Source organism: Cebidichthys violaceus, unplaced genomic scaffold (genome assembly GCF_023349555.1).
Source record: "Cebidichthys violaceus isolate CVI_PGR_0920_01 unplaced genomic scaffold, fCebVio1.0.p SCAF_3, whole genome shotgun sequence".
Classification (NCBI taxonomy): domain Eukaryota; kingdom Metazoa; phylum Chordata; class Actinopteri; order Perciformes; family Stichaeidae; genus Cebidichthys; species Cebidichthys violaceus.
Window position 1 is genome coordinate 21360596 of NW_027176483.1, and position 25826 is coordinate 21386421.

At 45.8% G+C, this 25826-nt stretch overlaps 1 protein-coding gene across 3 annotated transcripts in view; it reads left to right on the forward strand.

The window, feature by feature from the left end:
* wwp2 (WW domain containing E3 ubiquitin protein ligase 2) overlaps positions 1 to 25826 on the forward strand; it is a 47408-nt gene that overhangs the window by 19261 nt on the left and 2321 nt on the right. Inside the window, exons 10-20 of one of the 3 annotated variants that reach the window (XM_068723920.1) lie at positions 4734 to 4908; positions 13747 to 13801; positions 15493 to 15574; positions 16939 to 17067; positions 18962 to 19040; positions 19608 to 19679; positions 20247 to 20335; positions 22237 to 22396; positions 24957 to 25090; positions 25322 to 25462; positions 25577 to 25697. In XM_068723920.1, the coding sequence (XP_068580021.1) occupies positions 4734 to 4908; positions 13747 to 13801; positions 15493 to 15574; positions 16939 to 17067; positions 18962 to 19040; positions 19608 to 19679; positions 20247 to 20335; positions 22237 to 22396; positions 24957 to 25090; positions 25322 to 25462; positions 25577 to 25697 (1237 nt within the window). Of the gene's footprint in view, positions 1 to 4733; positions 4909 to 13274; positions 13471 to 13746; positions 13802 to 15492; positions 15575 to 16938; positions 17068 to 18961; positions 19041 to 19607; positions 19680 to 20246; positions 20336 to 22236; positions 22397 to 24956; positions 25091 to 25321; positions 25463 to 25576; positions 25698 to 25826 lie in introns of those variants that run through there. The other 2 variants (XM_068723923.1, XM_068723922.1) reach the window with 2 other exon arrangements.

Below are 25826 nucleotides of genomic sequence, written 5' to 3' on the forward strand. Positions count from 1 at the left end.
AGGCGGCGCGTCCTCAGTTGTAGCTGCATACATCGTGATCGGCCCTCCGGTTCGATGCCGTGTGCTCAGCGTTCGCAGTGAGAACTCGGTTCTCTCCTCTTTGGGGGACAGCGGTATGAGATCGGAGCACCTCTGCCAGAGTCCAGCCCTTCTATGACATTTTTACTCTGTGTGTGTGACAGAGGGAAAGAGAGGCTGTTTTTAGGAAAAGGTCACCCCCCCCCCATACTTCTCCCCAAACCTCCAACCGCCCCCCCCCCCCCTTCCCATCTCAGTTTTTCCACACGAGGAACGAGTGCCCGGAGAACAAAAGTCCTTTCTTACAGAGTCACATATACTTCCATCCAACACTGTGGGCCCTTCAGAGGATCAATTAGCAAGCTAATGCCGCGCTAGTGCTCCAGATGTACACACCAGGAACTGTTTAGAGGCTGGGGTGTGTGTGTGTGGGGGGGGGTGTTAGGCAATCAAGGTTTGGAAGCTGAAATAATGAAAGCCATCCGAAGCCGGGCCGAGGAGAGCTTCTGAGTCCCGCTGCTCTTTATCAAATGCGCTGTAGAGGTTGTGACTAGTGACGCCTCTGGTGAGCTGCAGGACGTCCCGACACACTGTGGTTTAGTCTAGCAGCAGTAGGGCCTCTTAAGTGAAAACGGATGCTGCGTTCACTTAAAGTTGTACTTGTCAGCGTCGCGTGACGTCTGCCGACCACAATGTTGTGCTTCCTTTTTCCTGATTTTTTTTTTTTTACAGTGTTATTTCGACACAGTTAAATAATAGAAACTAGACCGCAAAGCAACATTTTGTGTTTATAATAGAGATTGCATTTTGTAACATCAAATGTTTTGAAATGCTTAGGATTACAGAGAAAAGTGTTAAAAGACATACATCTCAAGAAAATAAGAAATACTCGCCTGCGGAAATTGTATGTCTAGGGCTTTTATTGTGAAAGGTAAGAGCGGTAGAAGTGGATCTGGTCTGCACTGCCTTTGTCAAGGTTGAGTGGAGTAATAAAGTTTGCCTTCTTCACAAATGGATACCTTTTTATTCGCTTTAATCCGCTAACAGTGTGAAGAACTCGATTGAGAGGCAGAGTAAACGCACGCAAAAGGCCCTGATTGAGCCACGGTCATTTCTTAGTGTTTGATACTCACACTGAGATGTTTAGCAATCGCAATGCTGGTTTATTTTCTGTGTATAGTGCAGGTCTGATTTAAGATGCACTTCCATCAGTCAAGTGAGTAATGGGGATACGCCAGCAGAAACGAGCAGCACAAAGTGTTGATGTGAGCGTTTTATCTGAACACACTGCTCGTCTGATTTTTCCTTCTAAAGTTTCAGTCTCCAGTCTTGACGTGTCCGCCTCCATAATGTATTTTTTTTTCGTACATATTTCTGCATCAGTTATTCGTCTCACCACTAATTGATCAGCTCGAGCTGCTCCAGACGAGATGTGGGCCCTGGCTTGGTCCTTACATTTCCAGCTCTTATTTTTTTTTTTTTTTACAACTTAACTTAAAAATCTTGTACATGGGAGTTTCAATCGGTCAACTCGTGTCAAACTGCATCCCAGTAGGAAATGGGATGAAGAGAAAAGGAAGGCGCTCGTAGGGATCGCTGTCGGCCAACATGGTGATAAATACCGAGTCCAAAAGAACATAAAGGACGCACCGTAAGAGCTTAATCCGGACGGCTCGTGGTGAGGAGATGGTACACTTCTAGCTCCAAGAAAAACACGGAGTAGAGAGTTAATGACGCGACCGGTACGAAGAGTTCAAAGTCAGATAGCAGAACTAAGTAGAGACTCTCAGACAGGACCGTTGTGGGCTCTGGGATTTTCTCTGGCTCCAGTAAATAACTAGCTAGTCCTAATATCAGAGAGGGAACAGTATTTTTCGTGCCTTTTTTAAAGGAAGCTCGGAGGCACAGTGGTCAGAGAGACTAACCCTCAACCAAACGACTCCCCGTGTCTCCAATCATCCCCGCTGCTGAAGGCTCCTCCAGCAAGGTCTCAAGAGACGCTGTCGGCTTCTAGACCCTAGAAAACCATTAAACGTACAAAGATCCGCATCAATCCTGGAGCACAGGGACCGTTCTACGGCTCAGCACGGCGCTGATCACACTTCAACGTTGAGGTTGTGTGTCATACAGGTTTGTCATGGCCAGTTGAAGAGCTGCTGGATGTTGTCTTTGGTGTCTTTTGTGAGATGAATACGTCGAGTACCTCATTGAGTAATATAACCATGAGTGCTGCTAGAAGACTTTTTCTTTGTTTGCATGTATTAAGAGATGTTTTTGGAGATGTTGGAGTTAGTTTGGCACAACCTCGTATACATGTTGGCTCCTGACGCCACTCAAAGTTTAATCTTCAAGATTTCACTTCTTGAAATTGATTTGGAGATCAAACAGATTCAAAGATAAGTCTGTAGATATTCCATGACAACGAATCACATGATTAGACAAGGTTTGTCCGTTGCCGTCTCAACATTTACAAGGACATGAAGAGAAATGATGACCAGAGACGCATCACAGACGGTGCAGCCTTCAGATTTTTTCGACATTGTCAATAATATTCGGTTCATGCGACCTCTGACCACAAATGAAACAAGCACAATAGTACAATAGAGCGCTGAATAAAGCGACCAAATGGTTTGAAATTTACTTTCATGAACTGCAAACGAGTTGTGACACGAAAAAATATGACAACTCTCAAATTGGACAAGGTCTTGCTAGTGACCTGTCAATCAGCGTGTAGCCCCGCCCCTAAAGCATCCCCTGCTTTATGGTGTGTTTGACTCTAAATGGAGCATAATGTACTAAATGAACATCATGCTGTATTGAAGAAGACTGTAAACTAGAGATTGAGACCATAAACTCATGTTTACAATGTTTACTGAGGGAATAAATCAAGAGAGAAGTAGAGTCATTTTACACTAGACTTCTATTACCAGAGGAGTCGCCCCCTGGTGGACACTAGAGAGAATGCAGCTTTAAAGCCCTTTAGCATTAGCCTCACTAGCTAGAACCGGAGGTTGCCGCCTGGCTTTTACAAAATATTTACACAATGAGATTTTTTTGATCAATAAGAATCAGTAATGTGGATTTAATGACTAAGTTTAATGACTAACAGCTCGATCAGTCTGGTGAGTTCAGGAAGTTACATCACTTTACTGTAATTCAGCCTATAAAACCAGGAGAAGACAACTCTATTGCTACATTACGATAGTATAATATCCAAAATCTAAGACGATATCTTGTCTCCTATCACGTTACTGATATGATTCATTTGATGTGTACATTGTCTCCTGACTGCAGTGGAGACCAGACTATAAGACCACTTCAGAAAAGCCCTGAACAAAAGGAAGAAGCTCACAGTGATGCAGTCCTCCAGCTAGTTATGGAAGGTCTAAAACAACGTCATGGGGTTTTAACTTTCTAAGCCCGTTGGTATCTGCACGCCGTGTTTTTGTTAGCATACGGAATTTGATGCTGTTTTCTCTTCCAAATTCTGTAGCGCTGAAGTCAGAGATGTGGGAATAGCAGGCGGAGCAGCAGAGCACTAATCTGTGTGTGTGGAGCTGTGTGTGTTTGTGTGTGTTTCTGTGGACCGTCCATATTGCTAGTCCATGTCCAGACCCCCCCCCCCCCCCCCCATCTCAGGGGAAGAGCAGGGTCTACATAGACGTCTGAGTAGCGCCGCTGGCACTCAGAAACCCGCTTCCTCCCGTCGTTACCCCTCATCATTGCACTTGAGGACTGGCATTGTCTTTAACGCGAATACGCAGTTTGATGACCTTTTGAGGTTGCGTCATGAAACAAAAACCGTCTCCGTCCAGATGAGCGTTTTTAGCGCCTTTTCAGAAACAACCTCCGCCCACACGACCAGGCCTGAAAACGCACATCACATGACCCGGGCTGATAACGCCCGCCGGACACCAGGGTTGTCCCAAAGCGCTCGAATAATAGCTTCCCTCCTGCGCATGTAGGCGAGTAGAGTTGAACTGCACAACGGATCCTAGCGTAGACGGCGAGGTCAGCAGCGCTGAGTTGGGGCTGATGTCGTTTGTTTTCTTCCGCCGGCGTCACGAATCGTGGAAGACCCAATAAAGGAGCGTCATGGTTTTCAACGGTCTCCGTCTCCTGCCCGTCCAGACTGAAACGGCACAAGCTGCGTTTTCATACGTCTCCGTTTTATGGGTTCTGAAACGGCGAGATATCGTGGACGCCAGCAGTAACGTGGTAGTGTGGATGTTACCTGAGGCTTAGCCAAACTAATGATAACACTATAAATACAAATATCCACCAGCATTGTTTTGTCGCTGCTAAATTGATTTTCTGGAGCTTTACAAGTTTACCATTGATCATGTGCAAGTTTGTGTTTTGAAGGCAGGTCCTCAGAAAGTAGAGAAGTAGACGCTTAAAGCCTCTTTTGGTGTAAGAATGTGTTTGGATCAGTTGTCTTCTTCTAGCCTCAGTAAAGGATGGTTTGGTTTCACCACCTCAGCAGCGTTATCTGCCCTCCTCTTGTTTTCCTTCTCCATGTCTCTCTTGTCCTCTCTTCCTCCCACTCTGTCCCCCTCCCCTCACTGTTTTCTTTCCGTCTCTCTCTAAATCAGTGCTGTTACTATCAGCAGCCTACATTTTGATACAACCACCCACTCTTGACGCGCTAAATAAAGATGATGTTAAAAGCCACCGCCCTTTTTCTCTCCCCCCCCCTCCCCTCCATTCTATAGCTGGGAGAAGCGAGTGGACCAGCGGGGCAGGTTCTACTACGTGGACCACAACACCAGAACCACCACGTGGCAGAGGCCCACGGCCGAGTCCGTGCGCAACTACCAGCAGTGGCAGAGCCAGCGCAGCCAGCTGCAGGGCGCCATGCACCAGTTCAGCCAGCGCTTCCTCTACCAGGTACCTGGGGCTTCCACTGGCTAGCATGCATGATGTTACCGCTCAGGAGATGCGGCACGTCGCTCAGGCGATGGCAGCAAAGGATTAGTGCTTTCATTTGAAATGGTTGTCCCCCGGGGCAATATGCACGCTCAGCAATCGATCACAAGTCATGTGACCACACAACACAGCTTCATCAGGTCGTCGTTCCCCGACAGCCAACGTTTGTCATAGATTATAGTTCCGATAAACTGCTGTGCATTTTGACGTGAATTGTTACTCCCGTCTTTTCATGCATACACGGGCCTGTCGGAGAAAGTCATGAAGATTTGTCCTCAAAATGTATTTGTAAAAATGTGTATGAACCTTGATATTCAAATCTTTAAGATTTGAATATCGGGACTGAACACGACCAGCGTGTGTGGTGCGGTTCACTCGTCGGCTGTCGGGGGATTCAAGCTGTTATTTGAGACTTGTTTATAGTGTTTTTCCAGGGGTCTCTGACAGCGAAGCAGCCAGACAGTAAAGACTTATGGGACTAAAACAACAGAGCTTTCTCAATGGACCATTAGTAAAAGCAGCCTTAAAAAGCTCTTATAGGCTTCTATAAAAACACTCTGTGTGTGTGTGTGTGTGTGTGTGTGTGTGTGTGTGTGTGTGTGTGTGTGTGTGTGTGTGTGTGTGTGTGTGTGTGTGTGTGTGTGTGTGTGTGTGTGTGTTTATGAAGGTCTTCTACGGACCTCACTTCAGCAGTTTGTGTGTGTTCGTGTGATTCTGAATGTTTAGTTCTCTTGTTTCATGTTTGAAATAACCATCTATTACCCTCCCGTCCCCTTTCTGAACTTGTGGATCCACTCATTGACGATGTCTCACCCGGGAGATTCCCCCTTTTACACCCTCACTGTGGCTCCTGTGGTCAGCGTAGACGTTTCCAACAAAGGTTCATTGCTCAGTTTAACCAGAATACTCAGTCTCGTCTCCTTTGGTCTCTTCACGCGGCTTCACGCCGTCCATGTAAGAGTAGTTGAACTTTGACCCTCGTCCAACATCCTGGCCGTCAAACATGCAAGCGAGCGGAGAAACAGAACTTCTTTTTGTGAAAAGTTCAACATAAAACCCGTTTATTCCTGAACCTGAACTGGACTTCTGTTCATGTAAGTACTGCTCACATTAAGGCGAACGTGAACGCGTCAGTAGGAGTAAGGTGTAAGCGGCCGGGTGTCAAACCTGTGTGTCAAACAAAATGTGCGTTAAGGTTGTCGGGAATCATATGTGGATGTGTGGTGCTGCAGGGAGGACGTATTCTCGTAGGCCAACCTGGACGTTAGCATCGCACATTCCAGTTGTTCAGCAAGATAACCCTCTCAAATGAAGCCACTTTTAGGACGTCTGAAGAGCAGAAGTAAAAAGCTAACATTGGCTGTAAAGGCCCAACCCTTCATTTAGACACCTCCTCTTCTAGGACACGTAGTAGAGTTTACTTCTTACTCATTCTGTTGCTCCAGCGCTTCAACATTGTGCTCCAGTATTAACTTTAAATGCACTTGAGGAGGTTTGACTTGGAGACCGATAGATCAGAAATAATCAAGTTCCTTGAAGAAAAGTTAAGCTGCAGACTGAGTTTTATTGTGCTGCTGCTGTTTCATTTCTCTCAGGATATAAATTCAACAAAACTCTCTCTTTTTTGCTTTACTGTTGTCCGTTGTTTTAGCTTCCATTATTTGACCACATTGCTTCATTAATTCAACCGACGAGGAGGAGAAATTAGCTTCTTTGGCGAGTCCTCGTGAGTCACGCTCATGAGCTTTAAGCTTGGGTTTACTCAACACATTAGTTTTCCGTTGTGTAACAGAGCTCTTGATTTACTCGTTTAAAACCTAGTTTTGCTAAATTTGGATTAGAAGGAATCTTAGAATAAATTCATCCTTGTCGGTACAACCCAGCTGTTTTTAGTAGATAGGCTTTCATTTCAATGGTTTTAAACATTCTTTGAATGTATTGTTCTGTTACTTGGACAGAATGAAACCCTGTGATGTGTGGATATTGTTCCAGATGCTCCACCTGTCTTGTGGAGGAGTTCCTGGGTCTAAATGTTTGTTTTAGGAAGAGATGTGTCTGGTTACGTACAGCCAGTGTTCAGGATAAATTTCGGTTTTCATGTCATCAACAAGTTGACATCACACAAGAGGACAGAGACGTTGAGGTTTGGTGCTCTTCCTCCCTCCTCTCCCTCACTTCGTGTGGGAAAAGCCAATCGTCAGGTCTGCCCTCCGTGTTGATAGTACACTGCTTTGTCTTGGAATGCCCACACTGCTGATAGCAGCTACTATTTATGGCCCCAGTGTGTGTGTGTGTGTGTGTGTGGTGTGTGTGTGTGTGTGTGTGTGTGTGTGTGTGTGTGTGTGTGTGTGTGTGTGTGTGTGTGTGTGTGTGTGAGAACAAGGAAACACGCACAGAGCTCATAGCTTAACTGTGAACACAGCATCATGTTCTTCTGTCACTGTGTGTGGACGCGCTATAATAAAATAGTTAGTTGATTAATCATCCTCTCTCCATCATACATCAGGACATGTCGGATCAGCATTCTGTATTAATGTGTGTGTGTGTGTGTGTGTGTGTGTGTGTGTGTGTGTGTGTGTGTGTGTGTGTGTGTGTGTGTTGTTTTGTTACGTGGATGCTGATGTGTGTGTTGGTCCCTGCTGTTGGAGCATGTGCTCCTCTTCTCTGTGTGTGTGTGTGTGTGTGTGTGTGTGTGTGTGTGTGTGTGTGTGTGTGTACACAGGGCTGTAATGTCGAGGTCAAGTGCCACATTTCTCCGCTGTAGCACATGACAACCAAAAAGGGTCAAGGGGCCAGTCGTCCTCTTAAATGGACTGTGGCGCTGTAACGGGTGTACACACACACACACACACACACACACACACACACACATATACATACATATATATCAAAGGGCTGCCCCCTGAAAGCTTATGAGTCCAATCATCAGCTGACTTGAAATTAAAGCGAGCCTTCGTTTTTTCGAGGCCAGATCTATGAAGAACTTTGTGCTCTTGGAAGCACTTGAATTATGGACATGGAATTATTGAAGGCACACCCACAAAGCATGGCAAAGGAGACGGAGACCGTATTTCAAGACCGGGCCTTTCCAAGCCGATCGAGAGCCACGGAGGAAACGCTCCCCGGTCAGGGTCATCCAGCGCCAAAGACATCCTCCCACACCAAGCTGACCCCACCTAGCTGAATCACCCCGGCAAAAGCCAAGCCCCACCCACTGAGGAATGTGAAAACATTTTCGGTTCATTAAGAAACTGTGGAGACATGTAACTGTGTTAAGGTGGTCGAAGTCATCGCTGAAAGTCATGCCAGTGTTTGCCAGATAGTCTCTATACTATCTATCGATGTGGATACACACTATTTTAGCTGGTGTGTGTGTGTGTGTGTGTGTGTGTGTGTGTGTGCGTGCGTGTGCGTGCGTGTGTGTGCGTGTGTGTGTGTGTGTGTGTGGAGTAATTGCAGCTCGTTAGGAGCCCCAGAGAGAGCAGCCTCGGAGTCATTAACTGCTGTTTCCGCTTCTCCTCTCTCTCTCTCTCTCTCTCTCTCTCTCTCTCTCTCTCTCTCTCTCTCTCTCTCTCTCTCTCTCTCTCTCTCTCTCTCTCTCTCTCTCTCTCTCTCCTTAACCAGTCTTCCTTTCCTTGACCTCTATGCTTTCCTTTAACCCCTCCCACCCAACCCCTCCAATCATTCTGTCGTCTCTCCAACCCCCCTCCCCAACACACACACACACACACACACACACACACACACACACACACACACACACACTCACACTCACTCTCTATTTTCCTCTCAAAATCCCCCTCTCCTGCAGCCCACAGATATCTTCATTATCATCTGGGCTCATTTTATATTTTCTGTTTTTTCACCAGTCCCGTCAGTCTTTCGCTCCCTCCCCTCACCTCCCCTCGATTGCCTCCCCCCCTCCCCCTCCCCCCCTCCGGCTTTCTGTCCATTCTCGCTGGAACAAGGACCCCTAACAGCAGCACCTGAATCGGCCCTGTGTTTTATCACGCTGGACAGAAAGCTCATACATGACCGAATGTCACGTTCACTGATGTTTACACACACAACCCGTCAGCGCTCACGTTTCCATAAAGGGGGCGTTTGTAAGTGGTTCGTCCCGTGAAAGCACAATGAACAGGACTTTAACGTGCATCGATGCGGGTTTTGTTATGTTATGACTAAAATGATCCTTTCGGATGTGCTTATTAAAAATGAAGGGCTATCAGAATATCAGTCTGTCTGAGCAGATCATTCTCCTCTGCACATTATGATCTTATATTTCAAATATGAGCATTCGTACTCACGTGTATTAAAGCTGTGCATACTGGCATTTTTCTACTTCAAAACATGATGATTGTCAGGCAATTTCTGGAGTTCTTGATCATCTTTTTTCTATGATTCTTTATCCGACTTATTGAAGCAGTCATCGGAGAGGATGCTGTCCTCGGACTGACTCTAATTCTCCCGTCTGTCCGTCCGGAGAAAGTAGAGAGGACAGAGGAGTACAAATTCTAAAGTACATTTTGGAATCGGGCCCTGAAGGGTTTTAAAGTACCGTAATATAGAAACACAAAGTTGTCCCTTTCACCTCGGCCGCCGTCTGTCCCTCACGTCTGTCCCTCTGCGTCCCCTTCAACCCTTCTCGTATTCCCCCGGAGAGGGGCGGCTCACAGTTAGAGACGTCTGATTTGTGCTGCGTTCTCATGGAATCGGGCAGACCGGAAATCATTTCAGTGGCCGAGAGCAGGACGGTAAAACTAGGTGAGAGCGGGCGGAGAGTACAGGCCACGGTAACAGAAGACGGCATCGCCGTCCACCGTTCAAGTAGTTTCACTCTTTGCCGTCCGCAACCAAACTTACAACCAGATGTTACGTAGCTCCCTCACAGAGAGAGCGCTGTGCAGTAGCACATTAAGAGAAGCTGCATTGTTTTAGCTACAATGATAGTGAATAGTTTGAGTAAATGACCCTGAGGAATATTGAGATAGATGATCATTTACAGAAGTTCACTTGATAGATTCTTTCTGAGCTCTAGCTAAAACAAATAGTTGTTTAATCGATTCATACAGCCCAAAATACACATGTTTTCTATATTTCTTCCATTAGTGATATTCAGATGTTGCTGGTACAGTCAGAACCGGAACCAGACAACTCTGCACGTGTGGTGGTGCGTTTACTCGCTTCCCTACAGACGTCTGTTTTTAACGATCACGCAGAGTAACTTTGACTGTGAGGTGAACAGTTGGGCTAACCCGTCAACATCACACGAGGCTGTCAAACTGACAAGGAACCAGATGAACCTAAACGGAAAACCAAAAGGACATTTATAGTGTAGAAGGTGACTAAAAATGGCAACCATACTTTCAGTTTTGGAAATCAACAGCTGAAGCCTGGCTTAACAGTCGGAGTTTATTCCTGAAATTAGTTTATTGTCTGAAAAATCATTGGCAATTAATGATTCATTGTGCTTTTTCATGCCGTTCTCTGGTTCCTGCGGTGAGTTTTTGTTGCTTTTTTTTTTTGTCTTCGGTGCTAAAGTGAATATAATTTGCTTGATAGAACAAAAGCTTTTTTGCGATTGGTAAAAAAAATTCCACTAATTTTGTAGATTTATAAAATTAGTTTATTTACATAGCTCATTCAGCAGCAAGGCAATTCAAAGCGCTTTACATAAAACCTCAAAAGACAAAGTGCAAATGAAAGACGTTGACACGAGATAGACGGACGTGGCAGGTCTAGATACGCACTGTTGTGAGCGTCACTTGATACGAGATAAGAGACAGCGTGACGAACTGGGACGAGCTGCCGCGTCCTGGAGGCCTTTGAATGGCCGGTGAACTCACTGACCTTCATATTTACCGGATGCCTGGCGTTCACTTTCTCCCCTTGTCTGCGTAGTGTTACGTCTCAAAAGAAGTGGCGATGTTACAAAAAAGTGTTGCCAATATGTTTGCGTGTCTTCTAAAGCCACATCGGCGGTAGAAGTGTTCCGAACACGTTAGAAGCGACTGGCTCAAATCCCCCTTTTTCACCGTTTTTGTATTCTTCCACATCTTTAACACCCGGTCATTATTTCACACGTTTCTGCCAACATGCTGCTTTTTCCCCCTCTCTCTCTCTCTCTCTCTCTCTCTCTCTCTCTCTCTCTCTCTCTCTCTCTCTCTCTCTCTCTCTCTTCCTTCTTTTCCCTCCCTCGTATTCTCAGCCTCCCTCTCTTTTCCTCCCCTCCAGCCTCGCTCTGTCTGGAAGCTGCTGAGGAGCTGAATGGTCAGAGCCAGGATGAAGTCATCATGTCTTTATATCATTATATTCTCCTTTTACCTTTTTTAGGCACAGAAAAACCCATAAGGGTGGGGCATAGATTGGCTGTCGATGGGAGCGACCCACACACACACACACACACACACACCCTTTAAACCCTGTTATGTGCCCGCTCTCGCTCTTCCAGCAGGCTCCGTCCTTTCCATCCCCAACTCCCTCACAGTTTCCATGACAGGGCCCCTTTAAATGGACACAGTCACAATTCTTTTTGGGGAAATGCTGCGTAAAGTGACGTTGACGTTTGGTGCATAATACTCGACTTTATGGCTTCTCAGGGAAATAAGCATCACTTTTGTGGTGCAAAAAAACAAACTTATAGCTTTCAATTGGAAAATGGTGGTTTTGAGGTTATATTCACCTCTAGTCTAACTAATACCTGTGCTCCCAAAGCCAGCCATTCAGTCGACGCTGAAGCCACCGAAACTGACTTTGACTCCCAACATTTTTTAATGATTTTCTAAATGTGTCATTTATACATTTTTGTACATATTCAGGGTTGTTTTGCTTCTTACGATCACCAAATAGAGTGCAGCAGGGATGACGTATTTCTGTAGGCCAACCAGGAAGTTGGCATCGCTCGACAAATGGGAGTGCAATGGGATTCTTCCATTGGATTTAGGATTATGGCAGAAAATATTCTCTGCAGCAAAAAACCAACACATGAACACCGCGTGTAAAAAAAGCTAACGTTAGGCTATAAACAAACTACACGACGTCACGTCACCACTGAGCTAAAGGAGGACGAGAGTTCTGGTGATGACGTTTAGTCGTCTCATTTAGACTCTATTTTTAAGACGCATAAAAGCTTCTAAATTCACCAGAGGGGTATTAAACTAACCAAAAACATTGACTTTGAGACCAGGGAACAGGGAACAGGAAGGGCAAAAAACGCTGCCTCATTTCCTGCAGCGCTTTAGCTTTAGCTTTAGCTAGCTAGCTAATTCCACCATCATAAAAACATAAAAAGCACCACATGAACTGCTCCGTTTGGTCCACATTACTTTGTTTTTGAATGACTGGTCCTGGTAGCCGACACTCCTTTCAATTAGCTTATGCTAATCGCGAGCGCTTATGCTAATTGCTAGCATGCTGACTATTATGATTATGGTAGGTAGGAGTGCTGTAAAGGGTCTGTTATGATGACACAACACAATATAAACTCTTTGATCTTTAATTTGAGGTTCATAGAACGACCCGCCGTTTTATTCACGGCGCCCGCTACAACGCTGACCAGCGTAACATGTTGTACAGTTGGCGGTTTAGCAGTTGTTTGCGGTACACACCTAGAGCAGATAAACATCTTTAGCATGAAACTCCCCTTCGGCGCCCACTAATGCCTAACAAGCGTCTTTTTCAGCTACTTTTCCACTCGAGCTAATATATTCATGCAAGTTTGTGTGTATTCCGACATGAGAATGCACACATTGACTCCCTGTTTGCCACAGACAAACTTTCCACACCATGGCACACTAACACACACACACACACACTTTTTCTTCAGTGTGTGTGTGTGTGTGTGTGTGTGTGTGTGTGTGTGTGTGTATATGAGTGCGGGCTGAGTAAACCCCACAGTGGTTTCCAGGCCCAGGGTGAATAAAGGTGCCTTTTGTCAGGCCTCGGGTGGGTTGGGGCGGCCGGTGAGGAGGCGGGGGGGAGGGCGGGGGGGGTGTCCAGTCTGGAACAAGCATGAATGTTCCCTTCAGTTCCCTCAGACATCGCACCTCCCTGCCTACTTTCACAGCAGCGCTAGAAGAGAGCCAGAGAGAGGAGGAGGAGGAGGAGGACGTCAGGGTGGAGCAGAGGGGGGGGGGGGTGCTAGGGTGTATTCGAGGAGGTGAGCGGGAAGCCGGGGGATGGGCGGGGCTTGCGTCCAGCCAGTGAGCTCATTGGAACAGCATTGTTGTTTCATCCTCCTACTGAGCGTGTCGTTTTTTTTGGGAGGCATACGAGCCGCCCGACGGCCAGCTCCGTCAGTTGCCCCCTCACCGCTGCAGCAGAGAGGAGCCACCCCCCCCCACCCCTCAACATCGACACACACACACACACACACACACACACACACACACACACACACACACACACACACACACACACACACACACAGCATGCCCGACTTACACACATGTAGCATGCCTGGTGCCGCGAGTAAGCGAGGTCGAGCGCTAACTTGATTGTACAAGTTTGGGACGACCGTACTGAGTGAGTTTTGCTGCTTTTTTTAAATTTCTTATTTTTTCTTACTCATCTGAATTTGGGTTTTTTTTGTTTTTTTTTTCCCAAAAAACTTTTACCCTCCTCTTCATCCTCATGCGGTTTCTTGAGAAACAAGAGTGGACCGATTGAAGAATTTCACATTGTGACGTACGGCGAGGACAAACGCAGAGAGACGGCGAGACATGGAAAGAGGACAGGACGGAGACAGAAAAAAGGTGTTCCTAACCGGAGTTGTTTTGTCTCTCTCTGTTTCTCCCTCAGCCGTCCGGAGCTCCGGTGGAAAATGACCCTCTGGGCGCGCTGCCTCCTGGATGGGGTAAGTTTGCCGAATCGCTCTCCTCGCACAGACAAAGTCCCTCTCAGTGTCCGAATCTAGTTGGGTTCTGAAAGCCCCTCTGTACCTGCCGGAGGTGTCTGGTTGTCTGATGGATTCTCAAGTCTGAGCTGAGTTTTTTGGGGGGCTTTTTTTTTTTTTTGATAAATCTTGCCAGCAGTCAACAGCAAAGCAATCTCCATTCAGTCAGTTTAACGTTTTCTCTTCTCCACAGAACGATGCTGGTTCTGTGTATTTGACTATTTGCTGGAGCTTCTTCCTTGTTGTCCCCAGTGAGCAGATCGGCTGTTAACTGATGGTCGACTCTGCTCCTGATTTTAAAATGTTCTCTCGTCATCTTGCTCACGTTCTCACAATTCATCCACAATTTACAGAGGCCGTATTACTGACCCATACGCTTTCTCTAGTGATTAATGCACGGAATCACACATTCGTTCAAACAGGAACGACGTTTTCACCCGCTTCCATCACGTTCACTGAAAAGGAAAAAAGCGTACTCTCTGCACATGATGCCTTTTCAGCATGTTGCGGTACCTCTTAGACGAAAAACCTCAATTATATCTCTGGCTCTGATTCGCTTCTCTGGCGCGCTCGGTTTTTTTGGGTTTGTTTTTTTTTCATCTGCGGTCGCTTCTCTCGCTTTTTTTTTTTTTTTTCTTCTTTTTTCTAAAGGCTTAAGATTGAAAAAGAGAAAGATGGAATAGAAGCTCAAGAGACAGCACCGAATGAAAAGAAACTAGAATAGAGAAGGGGGGTGGGGGGGGTCAAACTGGATAGTAATGTTGGGGGGGGGGGGGGTGGAGTGAGTCGAGGAGAAAAGCGAGTGAGAGTTGCAATGTGAGCGCCACTGTTTCTGGGCCCTCCACACACTCCTGTTAATGAGAAAAAGATGTTGGGGGCGATGGAGGGAGGAGGATGGGGCACCAGCTCCTCTCTCATGAGACCGGTTGCGCGCACACACACACACACACACACACACACACACACACACACACACACACACACACACACTTTGAGAAATTGTTATTCTGTTTTTAAGCTTCTTTGATCTAAACTATTTCTTACTTTTGAAACCTCGACTCCACACACCCACTGCCACCTTAAAGCCACACACACACACACACACACACACACACACACACACACACTGGGCTTTACCCCGGTGAGGTATTTGAATCAAGCCTCGGTGAAATATCACACAGACTCGCTGATTTTCTATCGTGGTGGTGACATTTTTTTTTTCGTCTTCTCGTTCCCAAATGACAGAGAGTGAACCCAGTTGTTGGTCTCCTGAGGATCTGTTGTGGACTTTTTCAGAATCCTCTCCGATTTTTTATTTTTTTTTTTTAATCACAGATCGCAAATTCAAAAATAAGCACAGTAAATTGATCGTGTAAATTATCGGGATGATTGTGAGTATCGTCACATTGAGAGAGCTGTCTAGTTTTTTCACTAAACAGAGATTTGTGTCGTCTGTGTGACGCAGTACAAATATCTGTTTCTTAACAAAATAGAAGGTGAAGTGATTCCAGTTTGTCTAGATCATTTAGTAGACATTATCGGGATCGCTTCGGCCCAGATAAATCGTCAAATCTTCATCTCGTCACACTCCCGCTCCGAAGTTACACATCACAAATCTCCTACAACGCGCCGCTGTTCTCCTGTGTCCACAGAGAAGCGTCAGGACAATGGCAGAATCTACTTCGTCAACCACAACACGCGGACGACGCAGTGGGACGATCCTCGGACCCAAGGGTGAGACTCTCTGAGTGCTACCGTCTGTGTGTGTGTGTGTGTGTGTGTGTGTGCGTGTGTGTGCGTTTGCCTGCTTGTTAGGCGGTGTGTCGCTTTGGGTGTTTGCTGCTACTGAAGACGAGTTAGCACACAGTTTGGTAAAAGGACAGAGGGAGTCGTTTCTCACGGATCAGGGGTTGTCCTGGAATATTAAGGAGGTCAAAGGTTTCCAGAGTAGACCGGCACGTTCTCTGGAGCACTCCGTGGACATTTTTTCAAAATTTGTGGGTTTACAGGAGCAAACGTATTTGACAAATTGCTGAGAATCGGCATTAGAGGAAGAACTCGGCTGACGCTCTGTCTGCCGTCCATTTGATCTATTTGCTTTGACGTTGAAGCGCTTCCTGAGCTGAACCGTTTCCTCTCACCTCCCTCACTAACGGAGCCTCCGACCGTTCGGAGGAAGTCCAAATTGACACGTTACAGATTAGAACCTCCAGTCTTTTTTTTTTTTTTTTTTTGTATTGTGGCCGGGTGTCTTTTTTTTAGAAGGTGCGGGGCAATCGTCTGCTCTACGTGACATCATGCGGGCGAGCTGGAGATGTGGTCTGTGCCTCTCATCTGGTGGCGATGCGTTCAGGTCACACTGCTAAATGTAGCCGCTGCTCTGACGGTAGTTCCACAGTCAGCAGAAACTCTTCTCACCATCTGAATAAATAAATTAGAAATGTCCTTGCCTAATTTAAGCGTTGTGAAACTAAATGTTAACTTTTTGTTATCGGTTCACTATATTGACGTTCATGAAAATAACACTTTAATGTTTTTGACATACTGTATGTCTTTACTGGCTACCTCCATTTTTTATTTAGTCTTTAGTTTATTGAGGAAAAAGAAAAAGATTTTGTCCAGATGATTGGAAGATTTTTTTAAGGAGGTTTTTTATTTATTTTAGTTTATATTGAAGGTCGAGTTTTAGCTCCGTGATTCAAACGTAATACATGAGAGGCACAAACTGTGGAAGGAGTTATTGATGGCCACATTAAAGGGACAGTTCACGGCCAAAGTTTCCTTTTACCTGTAGAGCTATTTATCAGTGGAGATAGTTTTCATTTCAGTAGTTCTAGATTTACAAAACAGTCCCGACTGATGAATAGCTCTACGGGTCAGAGGAGCATTCTGTCGTTTTGACTTTGGGTTGAACGGTCCCTTTAAACACGTTGCTCAGACTCACTAGTCTTTAGTAGTTGGAAGCAGCAGCAGCAGGGGTTTTTGTCGGGCTTCAGATCCACAGGGTGGCGGGGAGGTGTGTCAGTTTCATCCCCAGGACGGGGCCCCCTCCTTTTGGGCCGGGACCGTGCTCACTGCCCCCCCTCTCCCTGTTGCAGGATGATCAAGGAGCACCCCCTGCCCCCGGGCTGGGAGATGAAGTACACCGCCGAGGGAGTCCGATATTTTGTGGACCACAACTCGCGCACCACCACCTTTAAAGACCCCCGACCCGGGTTTGAGTCAGGGTAAATATTCTCTCAGCCCTTCCTCCCGAAACCTGCTTCTAGTGTGTCACAGGCAGAGGCTAAGACGGTCTGAGGAGGAGACCTCTGTCACTCAGAAACACTTGAAATCAACTTCTTATTCAGATTATTGCACAATGATTTTTGTCTCGGTCTGACTTTGCAAATATCTACTGAAACACTCATGGTGTGAAAACTTTAATACATCATGAAAACTTTATCTTCATCATATTTTTAATTTATATCTTTGTTGCATGTTTTCTCCATTACCTTTCATTTCTAATTCTAAATATTACACACACACACACACACACACACACACACACACACACACACACACCTCTTCCCCTCAGCCTTGCCTTGAAGCGGTCTCAAATCTCCCCACAGAAGTCAGGAGAATGTGCAGATGTGCGACAGCAGATCCACTGCAGACTGCATTGGCATGTGTGTGTGTGTGTGTGTGTGTGTGTGTGTGTGTGTGTGTGTGTGTGCGCACTTGTGTCTTTTCAGTGTGTATTAGCTTGTGGCGTGTGTGTGTGTGTGCGCGCATCTGCAAGCTGCTTTCCATGCTGATATCCGAACGTAGTTCTGGTTACTCCGGATCCTACAGCGCTCCGCCGCCGCGGTCTCCATTTCCTAACCCCAAACCGAGACCAACCCGGCAGCTCGGAGAGCACGAAACCCAGACGCATGAGAGGCCTCCTTCCTCTTCTTCTTCATCTCCCTCTCTCCCTCTCCTCCCATTATCTCTCTAACTCTCTCTCTCTCTCTCTCTCTCTCTCTCTCTCTCTCTGGGTCTCAGCCTCTCCGGTGCTGACGAGGCACATTTATGTGTGTGTGTGTGTGTGTGTGTGTGTGTGTGTGTGTGTGCGTGTGCGTGCAGTGGGTTGGTGGAGCTTATACTAACACAGCTGCAGGCCCAGACTCACCCCTGTGTTTGAGACCCAGACACAGCGAGTCGTGCCTGAGAACAGAAGGGCCGGTGTGAACTCCATGTTCACGTCGAGTCTCCAGCCCGCAAACCTGGACCATGAGGGATTCTTAATCACACTGAACCCGGAGCAGTTTCTGGGTGTTTTTATTATACCGGCGTCACACTTTTACTGACCGCGGCCTCCTTCTTCACCTCTATGTAAACGGCACAATCATGGCTGGAAATAGAGAGAACTGAAACGTGTCTTTTGTGCAGTACGACACAGTTCTATAGAATTTAGATCATTTATTTTACATTCATTTGCATTCCATTGATCTTCTCACATCCTCTCTGCTCTGCAGTTCAGGCAAAGTCTCCCAGATGTTTTTGTCACGTGACCGTCGGTCTCAGCCGAGTCGATCGCGGCTCCACGGTTACGCTGAGCAGCGCAGAATTTAATCTTTTTTTCAGGATCTGGTCAGAGCAAAAGGTTTATTTTGGGCAACGTTGTAAATGAGAGATGTAGAGTAAAACGCTTTGGATAAAATTACACAGTTTTGAGCTTCGATTTCGTTGCTCTTCCTGATGGAAGCTTTCGTCACGGTGTCATTTTGGTGAATTCTATAAAAAGAAAACGTGTCTTTCAAATCCTCTGGCCGTTTTTTGCGGTTCGGAGGGTTTAAAGGAGACCTGTTGATCAGCTGACCAATAAAGAGATGACAACATAAGACATCAAGGCCGTCCGTTACTTTGGATTATTAACTCTGGAATTATTCAATCAAGATTCTCAATGGATTTCGCTCTGACAGTGTGAAAAATGACCGAATCCCTCTCTTTTCTCTCTCTCTCTGTGTGTGTGTGTGTGTGTGTGTGTGTGTGTGTGTGTGTGTGTGTGTGTGTGTGTGTGTGTGTGTGTGTGTGTGTGTGTGTGTGTGTGTGTGTGTGTGTGTGTGTGTGTGTGTGTGTGTGTGTGTGTGCGCGCAGCTCACGGCAGGGCGGTTCACCCGGTGCTTACGACCGCAGCTTCAGGTGGAAGTACCACCAGTTCCGTTTCCTGTGCCATGTAAGTGTTAAAGTCAAGATCATAACCCTTTGAGGTCACATATTGTTGCACATGTTATATTTGGACAACAGGATTACAAACAAATCTAAATATGATGTGTGTAAGCTAGCACCAAGCTCATTCAATGACATCCATAAATCAACCTGTGGTGGAGCCACAGTCTCTGTAGCTCCGTATCGAGCTAGATTCTGAGCCCGCCTACTTTTTAGCGGTCCAATCAAATGCAAAGGATTTCATTTATCTTCTTGTGACTGTCGTTTCACGGCAGATACATTCTAAAAAAAACCTAATAAATAGCCATCAGACACTGATTTACTGTTAGATGTCATGGAAACACAGAGAACAAGGGGCTGAAGGAACCTTTTAGTCCCTTTTTAAAAAGTAGTCCCGTAACCTTAAATCATCAGGAAAGGGTTCTCAGGGTCAAAAGTCAAAGTTAGATTTGTGGTCACCGGCAGCTGTCGACTTTCCAGCAGGTCTCACTGAATCCAGCCTGTTCAACGTTTGATTTGTCCCCATATGGAGTTCTCTTTCTGACTTCTTGATGTGTGTTTTGTCTCCGTCCAGTCCAACGCTCTGCCCAGCCACGTCAAGATCTCCGTGTCCAGACAGACGCTGTTTGAGGACTCGTTTCAGCAGGTCAGAGACCAACCTGAGCACACCCGATCGACACTCAACCACAGCTGCGTCTGTGTCTCCTTGTGTTTAGTTTGCAACATCTCACCCTGTGACCAAAGACATGACCTACATGCTGAGTAACGTGTTCACAGAAACACGTTACTGGCTTATTCTGGTATCTGAACTTAGAATATTTCACCGGACCTATTTCCATGTTTCATCTGTATGTAAATCCAATGTTGCCCCAAAATATTTCATCGATTTGTATCGGCCTGTTTTGATTGTGCGTCATATACAGAACTAACTCTAGACCACAAAACAAGACTTCTAAACTAATAAAGTGCCCTTTTAAAATATTACCATGTTATGTCTAAATATGTAACGTTAGAACTGACAGAAATAGACAAATATTGGTTTATTTTCATGGCAAAACGCCCACTTAAGAGATCACGATGTAAATGTGTCTAATATGTAACAAACGGAACAGACAGAAACGGTAAACCACTGTTTGAGATATATTAGATCATTGATGATAATTGATCATTCTCAGAGGTCGCCTGTTAAATTGATTTCCCGTCCCGTCGTCAGATCATGAATGTGAAGCCGTACGACCTTCGCCGCAGACTCTACATCATCATGAGAGGAGAGGAGGGGCTGGACTACGGCGGCATCGCCAGGTGAGAGCGCCTTCCTTCTCCTCCTCCTCCTCCTCCTCCTCCTCCTCCTCCTCCTCCTCCTCCGTGTTTTTGTTGGGGCTACATCTGTCCCTCTGGTTTTTAATGTTGGTGATGGTGCGTTGTTCCTGTCCCTGCCTCTTCTCCGTCTCTGCGTCAGCTCCCTCCTCCAATGGAACCAGCGGTTAGTCTGTTAACCGTCACTTCCAGGCTGGATCGAGACTAATTTTAAGAGATCATGAAGAGGCAATGGGCTGAAGATTGCTGGCTTCCAAAAAGGCTCCATTCTCTGTAAATCCTTCTTTACATTCTGTCCTCCTTCCCTCCATCCACCCATCACATATACTGTATCCCCCACCCCGCTGTGTTCCAGGTCCTCCTCTCTCTATATGTTGTTGTTTTTGTGTTGCCGGCGTTCTCATCAATTTATTTCCTGTTCGTTCCTTTGTTGTTTTTTTTTACATTGTGTCTTTGTCTCCGGTGTCACGTCAGTGGTTTTACCCTATGGTAGGTGACATCATGCTGTTCTACCACAGGGTAGAACCACGGACGGGATGTTGTGAGGTGTCTGCGTCCATTCGTCCGTCAGTCCACATCCCCCTCCCATAAACCCCCGAGGGGGGAGTGCAGGGGCCCCTGGGAGCACTAGGTGCTGGTGCTGCAGCTGATGGTGGTGGTGGTGGTGCTAGTGGGCCCTCATTCTGTCTAACGCATCCTTCCACAGTCTCCTTGTGTCTATTTGATTCTGTTGTATTTATCTGTCATGTTATGCGTGTTGTCTCCATATCATTTACGTGTCAAATGAATGTATTGTATATTCAAATTTATACCACTATCCAGTGATAACATTCTTCTTCTTGACACCTGGTCTACACCAGATTACCATAAGAAATGGTCTAGATTAGGAGTTTTATTGTCATTTAAATTCTAATTATACATTTTGCGTATTCCCTTCTTTTTGTGAGTCGAATAAATGGTATCTATCCATCTAAAATGTTCACTGAAGCTGTGGACTTATCATAGTTTAAGATTTAATTAAATTCAGGATTTTTTCCTTCAGAATTTAATTCAGGATTTTTTCCTTCAGAATTTAATTCAGGATTTTTTCCTTCAGAATTTAATTCAGGATTTTGTCCTTCAGAATTTAATTCAGGATTTTGTCCTTCAGAATTTAATTCAGGATTTTGTCCTTCAGAATTTAATTCAGGATTTTTTCCTTCAGAATTTAATTCAGGATTTTGTCCTTCAGAATTTAATTCAGGATTTTGTCCTTCAGAATTTAATTCAGGATTTTTTCCTTCAGAATTTAATTCAGGATTTTGTCCTTCAGAATTTAATTCAGGATTTGTTTATTCTGAATTTAATTTAATCCAGGATTTAGAAACCTTTTTTATAAAATGATATTTAAAGTCACCTCAAATCTGGTTTTGAATTAAACACATTTGTTGTGTTATTTTACTCAGTTAGAGCTCAGTGTTGATGCTGTGGTCCAAGTGTTTTAGTGATGCTGTGAACACAGCCCAGAGTCACACGCTAGATCACTCAGTTTACAAACTCTGAATATCGTGACTCACATTACCCTTCAGAGGTAAATGTGAAGTCCGTAGAATGACTGAGTTTTATTGAAATTTTTGTTATTTACGTTTTTAATTATTTTCCATAAGCTTTACTGGTTGAGAATGTTCTGTCCTTGGATTAAATATACTGTGATTGTTGTTATAAGATGTCTTCTTCTCTTGTGTTTTGATTGTTCTTTTGTCTCAGCTCACAGTGATGGAACAAGCTCCTCCTCTGAACTAGTCTTTTCTACGCCCTGTATTTATGAAAAGAGAGAAGCGGTAGTTACGTCCCTGCTGTCGTCTCTTAGCCACTCATGTCTCCTGTGATGTCCTCTGACCCTGCAGGGAATGGTTCTTCCTGCTGTCCCACGAGGTGCTGAACCCCATGTACTGTTTGTTTGAATACGCCGGCAAGAACAACTACTGTCTGCAGATCAACCCCGCCTCCTCCATCAACCCCGACCACCTCACATACTTCCGCTTCATCGGGCGGTTCATCGCCATGGTGAGCTTCACTTTGGAATGGCGTTATCTAAATCATACGTGCGATTTGATTTGCTCCCAGGGCTTTCAATAAATGCCTCGAGGCGTGAAAAATGGGGGGGGGGCTAAGACACGCCCAGTCCCGTTTATTGTCGGCTCATTTTCCTTAATCAGTGTCGCATTACATTCATAGCACCACACAAGCCTTTTCTCTCTTTTCTGTGGGCTTGAAGTTGTTCAATTTGACTCATTTAGTGGCTAGTTAGTTAGCTAGCTAGCTAGCTTGCTCATTCCACGATGCTTTCAAGCTAACAGTTACAGAACATAAAACATAAACAGCCTCGCAAGGTCTTTATTATTTTAACATTTAGCTGACTTAACCGTATTTTGAATTATTGTTCATGATAGCGTTACCATTTCAATTAGCTTATGCTAATTGATTATGCTAATCGCTAGCATGCTGACTATTGTTATGATTGGGCATGGTAAGAGTGCGGTAAAGGTTCTGTTATGGTGACTAAATAGAGTATAACTGTTTATAAACATTTGTGAACTTGAGTTTAACCACAAAGGCTGGGGATATGGGTACGCTAGCGTAAGCTAGGTGTATGCTAGCGATTAGCATTGGCTTTTAAACGGACTGATTGAAAGCTGCATCTCTGCTGCAGGTCACCAGCTCGAGGCTGCATTGACCGCGACTAGCATAACGCACATCTGTCGACAGTTGAGTAGCATTGTGGGTAATGTAGGCGCCAGATTTTGACAAGAAAGAAGAGGGGCGTGGAATAAATAAGTAGATATCTCTGGTTCTGCTGCATCGATACAGTACAAGACGATATACCAAGAGAAAGCGCTTCATTGAAACTCAAAAACAAGCAGCGATCCATGCACTCAGTCGGCTCAAATTCCTTGTGAAAGACGCTTCCTACGATCTTGCCAAAAGCTAAATTAAACTCCCCAAGCTTTCTGCCCGCATAGCAGCTACTGAGTGGTGGACATGCACAGCAGTACATGCACCGCTGTACATGTACTGCTGTGCATGTACTGCGGTTCGGTTAGCTGTTAGCCAAGCACATCGGGGCGGTTAAGAGAAGCGAGTGAGGAGTCAGCAGGCAGTCAGTGGCAGTATAAAACAGGCAGTAAAAGGCGTTGTGAGAAAGTGTTATTCACAGCAAACACCAGAGGTCCTTGAGCATGCAGCCATAACTGACCACCCAAAATAAGATGCAGTTTGCTGCAGCAGAATGCCAGATTAGGTGGACACTCAATCACAGACCGATTGCATGATCCTCTGCAAAGTCTGCAAAAATAGTTTTTAACAATGGATTTAGAAGAGATTACTGATTGTGTGAGCATTATCTCCTCAGACTGCTCGTTTCAAAGCCAAGGAGTATAAACCATGAAACCAGATTTTTGTTTTTTTTGGAACTACCAGCTAAGACATTGTTACCACATGTGTGGTCTGATTTCTGGATGTCTTGCCTTTTATTCGCAACAAAGGTTTACAATTCATGACCCAACCTTTAGGGTCTCCACGTCTGCATATGATGTACGGTATGTACCATACTGTCTCTCTCTGAGGGATCAACTCCAGAAATCTGTAGGTCCCAAAACCGACACCCCCCCCCCCCCCACCCCTCCTTCCGTCTGCCAGCTCACCCCTCACCCACACAATGACCTCACCGCCGCACCCAGCCCGCGCCCGCCTATATTTAGTCCGAAAAAACGCACTCTGCTGACTTCCCTTATAAAGATGCTGGTCTCTACCAAACCTCTCTCTCTTTCTCTTTCTCTTTTCTTTACCTTTACGCCTCACTTTCCACTGACTCTTTGTCTATGAATCTGTGTGTGTGTGTGTGTGTGTGTGTGTGTGTGTGTGTGTGTGTGTGTGTGTGTGTGTGTGTGTGTGTGTGTGTGTGTGTGTGTGTGTGTGTGTGTGTGTCTCTCTCTTGCTGGCTGTCAGACAGACACATGGTCAGTCAGGATACAGTAGGACAAAGCAGAACAGTCTGAGTCAGTCAGTGGGCGTCTGTGTTGTTCTTGGCTCATCACGGCTCTGATCCCTCTGTGGTTTTTTTAACATTAAACAGCTCCATCTGGCTGAGTCTGCTCACTGAACACACACACACACACACACACACACACGCACACACGTATAACAAGGATTATAACTTGGTTTGAAGCAGACTCCTCGTAGTCGTCACCATGGTAATAAGGATAAAAGGAACAGAATAACACATGGCAGCGGCTACGATGTCGGTTCCCCTCTGGACCAATCACATGGATTATCGGTTATTGTTTTGTCATGTGGGGGGAATTATGTCACGAGAAAAGCCCCATTCATATTTCCTGTGAAGGTTGCTGGCTGTTAAAACAGTTCCAACACTTGAAGGGGCACCAAACAATCCCCGGTGATTCATCGTATTTTATCATTTGTTGGGAACAAATCCGAACCACATGTCACCAACCGTCCAACAACACTGTAACGACTCTTCTACTTTGTTAGATCCACGCTGTGTTGTCGTGTTTGTGTTTCTGAGTTCCTTCTCGTGGTTGCTAATGTGGGAAATCGTCTCCTGCAGGCTTTGTACCACGGGAAGTTCATCGACACCGGCTTCACGCTGCCGTTCTACAAGCGAATGCTGGACAAGAAGCCTACGCTCAAAGACCTGGAGTCCATAGACCCGGAGTTCTATAACTCCATCATGTGGGTCAAGTAAGTACCGCAGGACGGGTGAGCTCTCTGTGTGTGTTCTTGTTGTTTTGTGCTTGGAAGAGTAGAAATGAAGTTTTTTTTTTTTTTAGCTTTTCATTGTGGGAGAAGTTAAACAGTCAGAGTTGCATTTAAAAGAATGATGCTTCTTAGATTGAGGTTGTGTCTCTCTCTGTGTGTGTGTGTGTGTGTGTGTGTGTGTGTGTGTGTGTGTGTGTGTGTGTGTGTGTTCAGAGAGAACAACCTGGAGGAGTGCGGCGTGGAGCTGTACTTTGCACAGGACATGGAGATCCTCGGGAAGGTTTCCACCCACCAGCTGAAGGACGACGGCGAGAACGAGCTGGTCACCGAGGAGAACAAGGAGGAGTACATCGGGTGAGTTAACGCGAGCAGCAGAAGCCTGAATGTCGACGACAAAGTATTTAGAGACCCCGATGTCAGCGGTGGAGACCCGAACATAAAGACCTGCCGCTCTTCCTTTCACCTCAGCCTGCTGACGGACTGGAGGTTCACCCGCGGCGTGGAGGAGCAGACCAAAGCCTTCCTGGACGGCTTCAACGAAGTGGTTCCTCTGGAGTGGCTCCGCTACTTCGACGAGAAGGAGCTGGAGGTGAGGGGCAGCGAGGAGGGCTGAAGGGTGGGAGGAGCCTGTCGGGCAGCTTCGTTTCCTTGTTTTACTGGTTTAATCGGTCTTAAACACCTCTGGCCGAGGACGCCGGCGCCCGAAAGGAGTGGAAGT